This window comes from Rhinoraja longicauda, chromosome 7, assembly GCF_053455715.1.
Source record: "Rhinoraja longicauda isolate Sanriku21f chromosome 7, sRhiLon1.1, whole genome shotgun sequence".
In the NCBI taxonomy this organism is placed as follows: Eukaryota; Metazoa; Chordata; class Chondrichthyes; order Rajiformes; family Arhynchobatidae; genus Rhinoraja; species Rhinoraja longicauda.
In genome coordinates, this window is record NC_135959.1 from 6,994,988 (window position 1) to 7,007,393 (window position 12,406).

Below are 12,406 nucleotides of genomic sequence, written 5' to 3' on the forward strand. Positions count from 1 at the left end.
CCCCAACACAAACGTCCATCACAGTGACTCCAAACACCCCCTCACTGTGATGGAGGCAACAAAACTTCCACTCTCTTCCCCACGCCCACGGACAGACAGCTCGTCCCCGACCGACCCGCACAGTCCCCGCACCGGGCGCTGAAACGTCTCGCGGCCGAACCGGGCGATGAAAGGCCCGCGACCAAGCCTTGCGCAACTAAGTCCCTTGGTCGAGCCGCACCGGGCGATGTCAAGTCCGCAGCCAAGCCGCACCAGCGATGAAAAGCCCCGCAGCCGAGCTGCACCGGGCGATGTTAAGCCCCGCAGCCGAGCCGCACCGGGCGGTGTTAAGCCCCGCAGCCGAGCTGCACCGGGCGATGTTAAGCCCCGCAGCCGAGCTGCACCGGGCACTGTTAAGTCCAGCGGCCAAGCCGCACCGGGATGTAAAGTCCAGCGGCCAAGCCGCACCGGGTGATGTAAAGTCCAGCGGCCGAGCCTCAGCGGGCGATGTTAGGCCCGCAGCCGAGCCGCACCCCGCGCCGTGAGGAAGAGAAAAGTTCCCCCCCCCCCCCCCACCCACCCACACCACCACCCCCTCCCACACATACACAACCAAAAAAAATATATATAAAAACCATCCCAACACCGACACACAACAAAAAAAAGGGAAAAAAAAGACGGACAGACTGCTAGTCAGCCGCTGCCGTTAGGCGCCGCCACGTCATGGTTATGGTTATTCCTTCCAAGTATTTGCTGTAGATTATTAGCACTAGGATTTTTTTGCAAAATCCTCAATCTAGTTTCTAGCTTTCATACCAAGCTGCTTAATTTTTTATTAATTGAAACAATGGCACAATTCTATCAAGGGTACTAAGCATCTGAAAACTTTTTGATTTCTATTGATTTTTATTGATTTGAGTCTCGATTGCCTACATTATATATTGCAAACAATTTTAGTTTTTAATTTTCAAGTACGTAAAGGCAAATGCTAGAATATGGTTAATCTGTAGAAAAACCTGTAAGAAAGCTGAGCACTTTGTTTTTTAACATTTTGTTATTCACAGTTTTTATTTATGTGGGGAAACACACTCTTTTGGTCTCTTGTCCATATTGAATGTTTTATCTGTAGACGTACACACATTGGCAACCTCAAGTTAAGTTGAGTTTATTGCCAAATGTGCAAACATGGTGAAGTACAGGTGCAATGAAAAATCTCACATCACAGGCACACAGTCAGACAAATGCACGGACATTGAGATCAGTGTGAAGAATACTAATATGTAAGGGAAGTTTGAAATTAAGGAGGGGGAGGTGTTGTTGCTCTTAAAGAGCATTAAGGTGGATAAATCCCCAGGACTTGATGAGATTTATCCCAAGTTGTTGAGAGCCGCAAGAGATGGTGGGAACATTAACATAGATCTTTGCGTCTACTCTAGCCGCAGGCGAGATCCTAGAGGACTGGGGAGTAGCTAGTGCTGTTCCTTTATTCAAGAAGTAGAGAGAATGCAGGGAATTATGGGCTGGTGAGCCTTGTGTCAGTGGCAGAGAAGCTATTGGAGAGGATTCTTCAGGGCAGGATTTAAGTCCATTTGGAAGAGAATGGGTCAATGAAGAAAGTAAGCATGTCTTTAGACAGGGCAGGGTTTGTCTTACTAACTAGATTGAGTGTATGAGGAGGCAACAGAGGTGAGGGTAGGGCGGTGGATATTGTCTACAAGGACTTTAGTAAGGCATTTGATAACATCCCCATGATAGGCTAATCCAGGGGAGTAAGATGTATGCGATTAACAGTGATTTGGTCATATGGGTTTATAACATGTTTACCGATAGAAGACAGAGTTGTGGTGGATAGACAATATTCAGGCTGGAGGCCTGTGACCAGTAGAGTTCCACAGGGATCTGTGCTGGGACCTCTATTTGTGATATATATAACTGACTTGGACATAAGCGTAGACTGGTTAGTTAGTAAATTCATAGATTTCTGGGGTCGCAAACTGTGAGGAAGGGTGTCAAGGTATGCACCGGGATGCAGATCAGCTACAGAAATGGGCGGATAAGTGGCAGAAGGAGTTTACTTCAAGCAAGTGTGAGGTGCTGTACTTTGGGAATTTGCATGTAAGGGGAAAATATACAATTAATGGCATGGCCCTTTCACAGCATTGATGTACAGAGGGATGTTGGGGTCCAAGACATAACTCTCTGAAAGTGGCAACAGAAGTAGATAGTGGTAAAGACTGGCTTTATCATGCACTAAACGTTATTCCCTCGTGGATCTGTATACAGGTTCGACAGTAACCATGTATTGTCTTTTCGCTGACTGGTTAGCATGCAACAAAGGTTTTTCACTGTGCATTGGTACACGTGACAATTAACTAACCTGAATATGGTATGTTTGATTTTATAGGTCATCATAGTCATGATGCAGCTTTATATTATTTTGGTTATGTTGCATTTAGAGTATTTTGTGCAGTTCTGGTCACCCAATTACAGGAAGGATGTGGAGGTGTTGAAAAAGGTGTAGAGGTCTACCACAATTATGCCTGGATTACGCGGTATAAGCTATAGGGGGAGGTTGAACTGACTTGGATTGTTTTCACTGGACTGTCGGAGGTTGTGGGGAGACCTGATAGAATATAAAATTGTGAGAGATAAAGATATGGTAGGCAATCAGAACCTTTTTCCCAGGATGGAAAATCAATTACTAGAGGGCATTGCTTTAAGATAAGTGGGGCAAAGTTTAAAGGAGATTGAGGGCTAACTTTATACAGAGGCTGGTGAGAGCCTGGATTGTGCTGCCGGGGTTGGTGGTTGAGGCAGATACAATAGTGGCATTTAAGACTTTTGGATAGGCATATGGATACGCAGGGAATGAAGGGATATGGATTATGTGCAGGTAGATAAGAGATGGTCATGGCATCGTGTTCGGCACTGATATTGTGGGCTGAAGGACCTGTTCTTGTGCAGTACTGTTATATGTAAGCACAAAAATAACTGCCTGCGGTCGCTCCATAGGGAAATTCAGGATTCAATCGCATAATGACGAGCTGAGGCCTATCTGGTGGAGTTTGGTGTCGTGACCCTATTGGTTGCAGGAAAGTAGCTGTTCCCTAACATTGTGTTGTGGCTTCCATATCTCCTCCCCAATGGTAGCAGTGAGAAGAGTGCATGACCCGATTGGTAGGAATCCTTGATGATAGATGCCATCGCCTTGAGGCAGCACTTTGTGTAGATTCTTTCGATGGCTGCGATTCTTTTGATGCCTCTAATGGAAACCATCCATTAAAACCCCTAAACCTATACTTTGTTCTCTCAAAGCTCCTACACATTGCAACAGAACAGAAATAAGTACTCCAATAATCCAGTATCCTTAGAATTTTGATGATGACATGCTGGGAGACTTTCTGAACCATTCGTTTTTTAACTCGTGGTACAGCAGGGATTTCAATTCCTTTTTTTACATGTTACATAGTTTTTTTGGCCCACCAAGTCCGTGCCGACCAGCGATCCCCGCATATTAACATTATCCCATACATACTAGGGACAATTTTTATGTTTACCAAGCCCATTTACCCACATACCTGTACATCTTTGGAGTGGGAGGAAACCGAAGATCTCGGAGAAGGCCCAAGTGGTCACGGAGAGAACGTACAAACTCCGTACAGACAGCACCCATAGACAAGATGGAACCTGGGTCGGCGGTGCTGCAAGCACTGTAAGGCAGCAACTTTACTGCTGCACCACCATGCCGTAATTTTTAATTTGTACTTGTAATATATTTTTCAGTGAACCAGCTGAGTTTAGATTATTATTGTCACGCAAAACCTGGTGAGTTTAAAGGGAGCATGAGAAACATGGGCCTGATAACAGGGGACCTCCAATAGTCCAAATTTATATGGGTTTATAGGCAGGTTTTAGGAAACATTGGAATGGGACCCTGGTGAAATAGTCAGGATTTCAAAAAAATTGGGTCGTGGCCAACTGGAGTTTTACAGTTCAGTTGACTAAGAGGCTCATTCCTGAACAAGTTACATCACTTCCGTTATGCCACCGAAGCACTTTCAAGTTATGATAGTTATGATAGTTCTTCCTCTATTACTGTTATACTGATTGTCATTGAGAAATAGTCATAATTGGAGCTTGCCCTTTGATTGAAATAAATGCTTTCATATTGATGAACATAAACCAAGCAATCTACGAATTATATTACATAAAACTATTATAAATCGGGTTTTTTGTTACTTCTTACATTTTCAGGCACTTGTTATTTTATATACAACTTCTAAATTTTGCATCAAAATGTATCAAGTAAGAACTTTAAGTCTGTTCCACTTGAACTGGCATTGTAAGTGTGTGGCACTTACAAAACTATTACCCTGTCCTACGTGCATCATTTGATTATTAATTTGTTTTCATGATCTAATCATACTTGTCTGAGTATATCTTCAACATTTTACAATGAAATGGTACTTTTCAATACTCCATTTATCTACTGTAATAATAAATATTGGGAATTTTGGCTTTATTAGGATAACATCCCAACAGCTCATCAATACACCAGCATGAAATTGTGATTTAATCTTTTCTTATTGGTAAAGTACACCACCTGCTGACTGACTTAAGTTATGACAAGCTTCTTTGAAATTGTTTCTTCCAAAGACTGTCATGTCCAGCCCCACTGTAATGCACCAACTGCAGAAGCAATGTTTAGTTCAGTTTGGAGATACAGCATGGGAACAGGCCTTTCAGCCTACTGAGTCCACACAGACCATCAATCAGCTGGTCACACTAGTTCTATGTTACTCCACTTTCTCACCAAGCCCTACACACTAGGAGGGCCAAATAACCTCCAAACCCGCACATCTTTGTAATGTGGTAGGAAACCAGAGCACCTGGAGGGAACCTGCACAGTCACAGGGAGAACGTGCAAACTCCGCACAGACAGTACCCGAGTTCAGGATTGAACCCATGTCTCTGGTGCTATGAGGCAGTGGTTTTACCAGCTGCATGATTATGCTGCTCGTTCAATGAATGAGGCCAAATAAAAATTCTAATGCAATTCATCCCTGGATGGGATGTAATTGGAAAAAGCCTGGATAACTTTGTGATTTCAGTGGCAGTTGATATGATTGGTGTAATTAGCAAAGAAAACAGAATATGCGATGCAATTCCAGCAGAATCTTCCTCACAAGATGATTAGAACCCTCCCTTGTTATAAACAGCACATTTCTTTGTCCATAAAACTTGTGCATGGCCTCATGGCAACACGCTCAATTCTGGGCATTGATTCCTGCTGGATTATGTCATTATTTGTGCTACGGACCAAAGGACATTCATAACAAAACTAGGACAGTCCCGAGGACTGCTGAGGCAGCCACTGCCTTGCACCATCCATCTCCATGAGCCCTAAATGGCAACCGAAACATTGCTACAAGAAAATCGTTATCAAAGAATTCAAAAGAACCCACTCTAAACTAGTCTATGGTTTATGCACAGTCAGTTCATCTCAAACAGCCTGATGTTTGCTAACTAATGGCAGGTGCAGTCTGAATGGGGTGTGTAGTCTGCTTTGAAGCATAATGGGCATACATGAAGAGACTATCGTGTTCTCTAGTAGGAAACAAAAGAGAGATTTGATGAAAATAACCAGGATGTCCAGGAACTCATTGTGAATGCATTGCTTTTGTGGACTCCACACGATCATGCCTCGTGTAGAAAATTGCCCAGATCTGCAGACATCGAAAGCCCAAGACTCAATAAAAAAAATTGTAATCTAAAGAACAGATACTATGTGAAGGGGGAAAAAAAACAGAGAAACCAAAACTTAACACCCTTTGTGCCTAGATTTTTCAGTACCCAAACTGAAGGACAGATCACACTAAACGGCAAAGTTGGCAGAGAGCTTATTAAATACTGAGGCTGTCAACACCGACTGGAAGTACCATTTTGAAGATTTCCTTAATGGAGACATTTTGATGAGAAATGGAGAAGGAGGAATGACTGGGTTGGGGCAAGTCTTTGACTATGTTGGCTACTTTTTCAAGGCAGCGTGAAGTATAGATGGAGTCAATGGTGGGAAGTCTGATCTGTGTGATGAACTGGGCTACATCTACAACTCTCTGCAGTTTATTGAGGTCTTGGGCAGAGCTGTTTGCAAACCAAGCTGTGATGTAACCCAACAGAATGCTTTTTACAGTGCATCAATAGAAATCTAAGAGTCAGAGGAGACATCCAAAATTTCCTCAGTCTCCTGAGGACGTTGAGTATTGGTATGCTTTCGTGGGTATTCCATCAACGGATCATTGGTAATATTAATGCCAATGAACTTGAAGCGCTCAATCTTTTCCACTTTGGTGTAACTGCCCGCATGAGCAATATATGGTGGCCAATTAACCCACCAACCGCATCTTTTGGATGTGATAGGAAACCCATGATGTCACAGAGAAACGTGCAAACCCCCCAGACGAGCACCACAGGTCAGAATTGAATCCAGGTCGTTGGATGCTGTATTAGCTCTACTAGCTGCACATGTAAAATTAATTGGAAACCCTCTAATATTTTTCTCCATTCCACACTCAAAATCACCCCAAACTTTGTATCAGTGTGTTGCGTGCAAACACATTTGGAAACCAAACTCCATCATTGTTGCTTCTTTGATGTTTAGGTAAGGATGGGACTTGATCGAAAGCTCTGAAAGACAAAAGATTTTTGGCAGCCTCCCCTTCTGTGACAATTGGGGTGTGTGACAAGATTGTCCAGGCCAAGGCAAATATAATTAGCTGTATTTTAAAAGAAGTTCTGCTAGTGAGTAATAGAATCTGGAGGAGGTTGAGAGGAATGTGGAATAACTGGGATTTGTGTCTGAGGGTTGGAATGGATTTGGATCTGTGCAAAGCTATGATTCTGCGTTGCAAGTGACCTTAATTTTGTACATGTACCGTGCTTATTCTAACACCAGATGGTGATATCATCCTCCAGTGAGGATATCATATCATACCTAATTGCAGAACTTCCCATGTTGTGTGACTTCTTGTCATCTACTTTGGACAACATGGTCATTTTATTTTGAGAATTGCTGCCAAAATCCCAACCAAGGATTTGAACATGCATCCTCTCCTCGAGCATCATCATGGCCATGTATAGGCTGGTAAACGACTCTTGGAGTTCATCTTCAAAAGTTATTATGCTTTGTTAAAGCCTGATTATTCATATATTTACATCTGGAAAACATGCTAGATCATTAAAACCACAATGCTTGGTACCTGAAGCAGATATGGATAATGGTGTGTGTTCATCTATGACATGCTTTCAAGAGAGAGCTGGATAGAGCTCTTAAGGATAGCGGATTGAGGGGGTATGGGGAGAAGGCAGGAACGGGGTACTGATTGAGAGTGATCAGCCATGATCGCATTGAATGGCGGTGCTGGCTCGAAGGGCTGAATGGCCTACTCCTGCACCTATTGTCTATTGTCTAGTGTCTATCTATTCCTTTATAATTTTACTTGCAGTGCCATAAGCCCAGAAATGGATCTCCTTGGGGCTCAGATGTTCTCTAGTATGTTCAGATTTTTTAAATGTCCTCGATGGCTGAAAAAAAGTGTTGTTTCAAACAAAAGATTCGTATGAATATTCACTGATATTCCTTGTTCACTTTCCCCCAAATATATATTGTAATAAATGACAAAAAAAAGATACATGTACTAAAGCATCCTCAGTTTTGTTTACTTGACAGTTGGTAAATAATATCTGCCTCTAATATTGCTGTATCAGATTATTTTTCTACTGGTAACATTCTCTTGGAAAACATATACTGGAATAGACAATAGGTGCAGGAGTAGGCCATTCGGAATCTTAGTTCATGTGTTGGCTCTGTAGAATAATGCTGGAGTTACTCAATGACTTTAACAGGTGAACAATATTGTATTCTTACTATTGCATGTCGAATCAGGAATGAAAATCTGAGTTGTTTAGTGTCTTTGCACACTGCATTAAAGTTCATGTTGTCATAAAACTGATGTGCTTGGTTGTCGCCTGAGGCATGCACCATCCTGTTTCTCATCATAAACCAGAACTGATTGACCGTTGCTTGAGCTATTAGTTCTTAAAAGTTGAAAATCTATAAATAACAGGAAAGTACAGATGGTTCAAGAAAGAGCTATTTCCAAATGCCAAAATGTATGCACATTTAATCTGGTCGGCGTTGTAAACTTCTGTAAATTTAGAAAAGGGAATTTTTTAATAGTGTGTGTTTTACTTGTAGCTCTCAAGCTATTGCAACCAACTTTTACTTTTGTAATTGTGTACCATTTGCAAAATCATAAATTATTATCGACCTTTACACTAAACAGTCAAGTTTCCAGGAAGGAGCCAAATCATTCAAGGAAACTTGACAATTATCGATGTGTGTAATTTTTGAAAATATTGCTGACTGACTTTCCCCAAAGATATTTGTACTACATTGATCATACAGTCAGACTGTTTGCCAACTTTGTGTGTCCAACAAGCATTCATTAAGGGATACTTTTTATTTATGATGGGACTTTCTGCAAATTAACCGTAATCTCTGACCTATGTGGGTGGGGGGGATAGAGGGTTTCACGAAATGTTACTCAGCCGTGATATTTTGATCATTTGGAAATCTTGTACTTGATGGCTTTGTGGCGTCTTGAAATCAGTCACTGCAGCTTTTGTAACCATCGTATTTATGATATTTATGTAGCTGCACCAATTGAGTGTTCCTTTAGTGGTAATCCCCAAAGATATTGATCCTAATAACGCGACTGAACACAGAAAGATGAGAGAACTTAATAGTATCAACAACGTCTGCCTCAATGCCAGCAAGACAAAGGAGCTAGTTATTAATTTCAGGAAGCAAGGTGGTGTACACACTCAATGCATCAAAGGTGCTGAAGAGGAGATAGTAGTGTGCTTCAAGTTCCTAGGTATAAATATCACCAGCAACTTGTCTTGGACCAACCACATTGAAGCTCTGGCTAGGAAAGCACACAGCGCCACACTCAATTATTGTAAGATATGCCACTTAAGCAAAACATCCTTCAATGATTCGTAGATCTTCAAGTTGTCAGTGTCTTAAACGTTGTGTATGCTCAGTAGGAGTGAAATTTTGGTATTGGTAAAAAAAAAATCTTAATTGATTTCAATAAAGAATAACTTGCAGTAACCAACTTAACTGAGGCATTCCCTCATGATCCAGGGTGACTTGCTTCCATGAGTTCAGATGTGACCGATAAGGTGAGAGCTGAAGGTAGTTTCAGTCTATCCACCATTTTGTTGGCTATTTATGTGCTCCTAATGCTCTAACACTTTGAGCAGTCATGGGCCAGGAATTTGCAGAAGAAAGGAGGAGTGTTGCTTTTTTGTTTCAAGGAAGCTTTAAGAATAACTTTGAATCTTTCCACTTGTCCACTGGTGCCAGCTGTACAATTGATTTGGCCTGTCCAGTGGAACCAAGTGAAAATTGGAGTCTTAAAGCTGCGGATTTTGATCTGAGAAAGTAAATGGATGCTGATTAATTAACCCTTCCAGTAGAATGGTAGCCATCACATTGGTGGTATTTTTCTAATACTTTGAGTTTAATTATGTCGGTAGTCCAACTCTCAGAAGTATATAGGAGGGCAGAGATCACAGCGCTGGGTTGGCCACGTGTTTTGTATCTGATCTTGATCCTTAAACATCATTTTCTTCAATCAAGCGAAGGTCATGCTTGAACTGTGAAGTCGGTGGTGAAATTCATCCGTCTTTGTCTGGGCTGAGAAGTAGTTCTTGACAAAGGAGCAGTTTGCCTTTTGTACGGTTTCTCCATGCACCGTTATTGTTGGAGGGCAATGTGATATAGAGGAGGCAGGTTAGAAGTCCATTGCTTTGCAGGTATTATATGAAAGGTCTAGCTGTGTATCAATGAACAAATCAATGATAGCTTGGAGATCAGCCTCCAAGCATGCGCGAATGCATGTATTGCCTGTGTTACAAGTCGCCAAATTCAGATGTTTTGAACCCCTTTGGTGCATTAATTTTATAAATTATTTGAGACTGCAGGCCACGTTCCTTTTTTTAAGCATGCTCTTCATTAAATGTATTGAAAAGTCAATTTTTGATCATTATTACTGACCAATCCATTACCAAATATTTATTCAGATTCTCTCAACAAAATAACTTTTCTTTGCTCTTTTCTAGAACTTGGACTCTCTGTGGAACTCCAGAATACCTTGCACCAGAAGTCATCCAGAGTAAAGGTCATGGAAGAGCTGTGGACTGGTGGGCATTAGGCGTGCTGATGTTTGAAATGCTTTCAGGGTAGGTCTTTGTGGAGAGTTTTCAGCTGACTTCTATAACCATGCATAAATAATGCTGAAGAAGGGTCTCGACCCGAAACGTCACCCATTCTTTCTCTCCAGAGATACTGCCTGACCCGCTGAGTTACTCCAGCATTTCGTCTATGCATAATATTACTACCATCCCTGCTCTTTGTAACTATTGTTTGGCAAAAACAGAATCTTGAAATTATTTTACAAGTCCCCTTTCTGAAATAAAACACCATGCAAAAGTGGTTTAGCAGCAGATTGTTGGTATATTTGCTGTTGGATATTCTTACAGTTTGAATTTTGCATTATTCATTATCAACAAATATTTCAACAGTTACTTCTTTCTCCATGCCAAACGGTAATTTTGGCATAGAGAAAGAAGTAACTTGAAATATTTATGCGTTTTATTGTAATTTTTATACATCCAGGCTTTGCCAATATCCTGTGGCCGGGAGTGCAGTAGCCAACAACTCCATGCTCTGCAGAACATCACGTGTGAAGGCGAGATGGGCAACGTGACCCCTTTATATTTTGAACACTGGTGGTGTTTGAGAATACACCACCAGATACAAATCTGAAATACCAGACTGGGAAAATGCCAATAATGGTGCCAACCTCCACCAAAGGTTTTCTTTCCAATCTCATACTTTCCCATTCTTCACATTGTTTAAACCTAAGAACCAGGAACAGCAGCAGTCCCCTCGACTCCTTTAGTTCGCCATAACATGGCTGATCCGATCATGGCCTCAACACCACTTTCTCTGCTCACTCACCCACAACTAAATTGTAATTCAGATGTCCATAGAGTATTTCCTCCTCGAGTATATTCAGTGACCCTGCCTCCACAATTCCCTGGTAGAGGAACTGCTCTGCTCTCGACTGAGCCTGCTGAGAATGAGCACAGCCCAGTCCATCACAGGCTTGTCACTTCCTTCCATCCCGTCAATCCTCATTGTGCATTGTATTGCGAAGGCAGGAAGTATTATCAAGGATGCATGCCATACTGACCATTACCTTTTCTCTCTTCTACCTTCTGGGAGACGATATAGAAGCTTGAAAGCCTGGACATCCGGACATAAGAACAGCTTATTCCCCACCTCTTTCGCACTCCCTTCCTGAAGGTTCTCTTATTCTTTCTTCTTCCCTTGGTTATTCTGTTATTTGCACTCAATTTATTTGCACCACTTCAGATTGGATTACAATCTTTGCACCATCATGTTGATTTGCATTCATTATTGTATCCTGTGTACTGCAAGTTTCATGTTAACAAGGAGTTTAATTGCACCCTCGTGTGTGACATCTGGTTAGAGTTCCAAAGATTCCTGAGCCTTAAGAAATTCCTCCTCATCTATATCTGAAGTGGGTAACTCCTTATTTTGAAACCATTTGCCCTACTTCAAGAACACTCGGTCAGAGAAACATCCTCTCACCATCCACCCTGTTAATCCCTCTCCAAATCTTGCATTTCTAACATATCACATTGCATTCTTCTTGTTTGCTACATCAGATTCTAGTAAATTTGTCCATAATTACTTCCTTTTCACATTGATTCCTGCTTGATTTTCTTAACATCCTGCCCATTACCCCCTCAACAATGGATTCTGGAATTTTTCCGATAATGGATGTTAGATTAAATAACATAGTTTGTATCTTGTTTCTTTCTGAAATATTAGTATTTTTCCATTCCTCTGGGTCTTCTCCAGAATCTGGGGAATTTTGGTAGATTACAATCAACGCATCCACTATCTAGCCACTTCCTTTAAAACCAGGAAGTAGGCCATTGAATCAAAGGGCATACTAAACTTCTTGAATTTTGGCTACCAATCTGCTCGTTCCATAAACTTTGTAAATTCAAATGCTTTCTTGAGACTGCTCTCAGATCTTCTGCTTCATTGTCTTAATTTGCAAGCAACATTTGGTGCTATTTTATAGTAATGATAATGTTCTATAGACTGGATCAGTTCCTGTGGACTGGAGGGTAGCTAGTGTAACCCCACTTTTTAAGAAAGGAGGGAGAGAGGGAATTATAGACCTGTTCGCCTGACATTGGTAGTGGGGAAGATGCTTGAGTCGATTATTAAAGATGGCAGTGACTGGATTGGTCAAAG

The 12,406-nt window shown here is 41.6% G+C and overlaps 1 protein-coding gene across 1 annotated transcript in view; it reads left to right on the forward strand.

The window, feature by feature from the left end:
* The window catches only part of prkx (protein kinase X-linked), a 71,779-nt gene that overhangs the window by 28,668 nt on the left and 30,705 nt on the right, over positions 1–12,406 (forward strand). Inside the window, exon 4 of the mRNA XM_078402042.1 lies at positions 10,171–10,290. Within this exon, the coding sequence (XP_078258168.1) occupies positions 10,171–10,290 (120 nt within the window). The remainder of the gene's footprint in view (positions 1–10,170; positions 10,291–12,406) is intronic.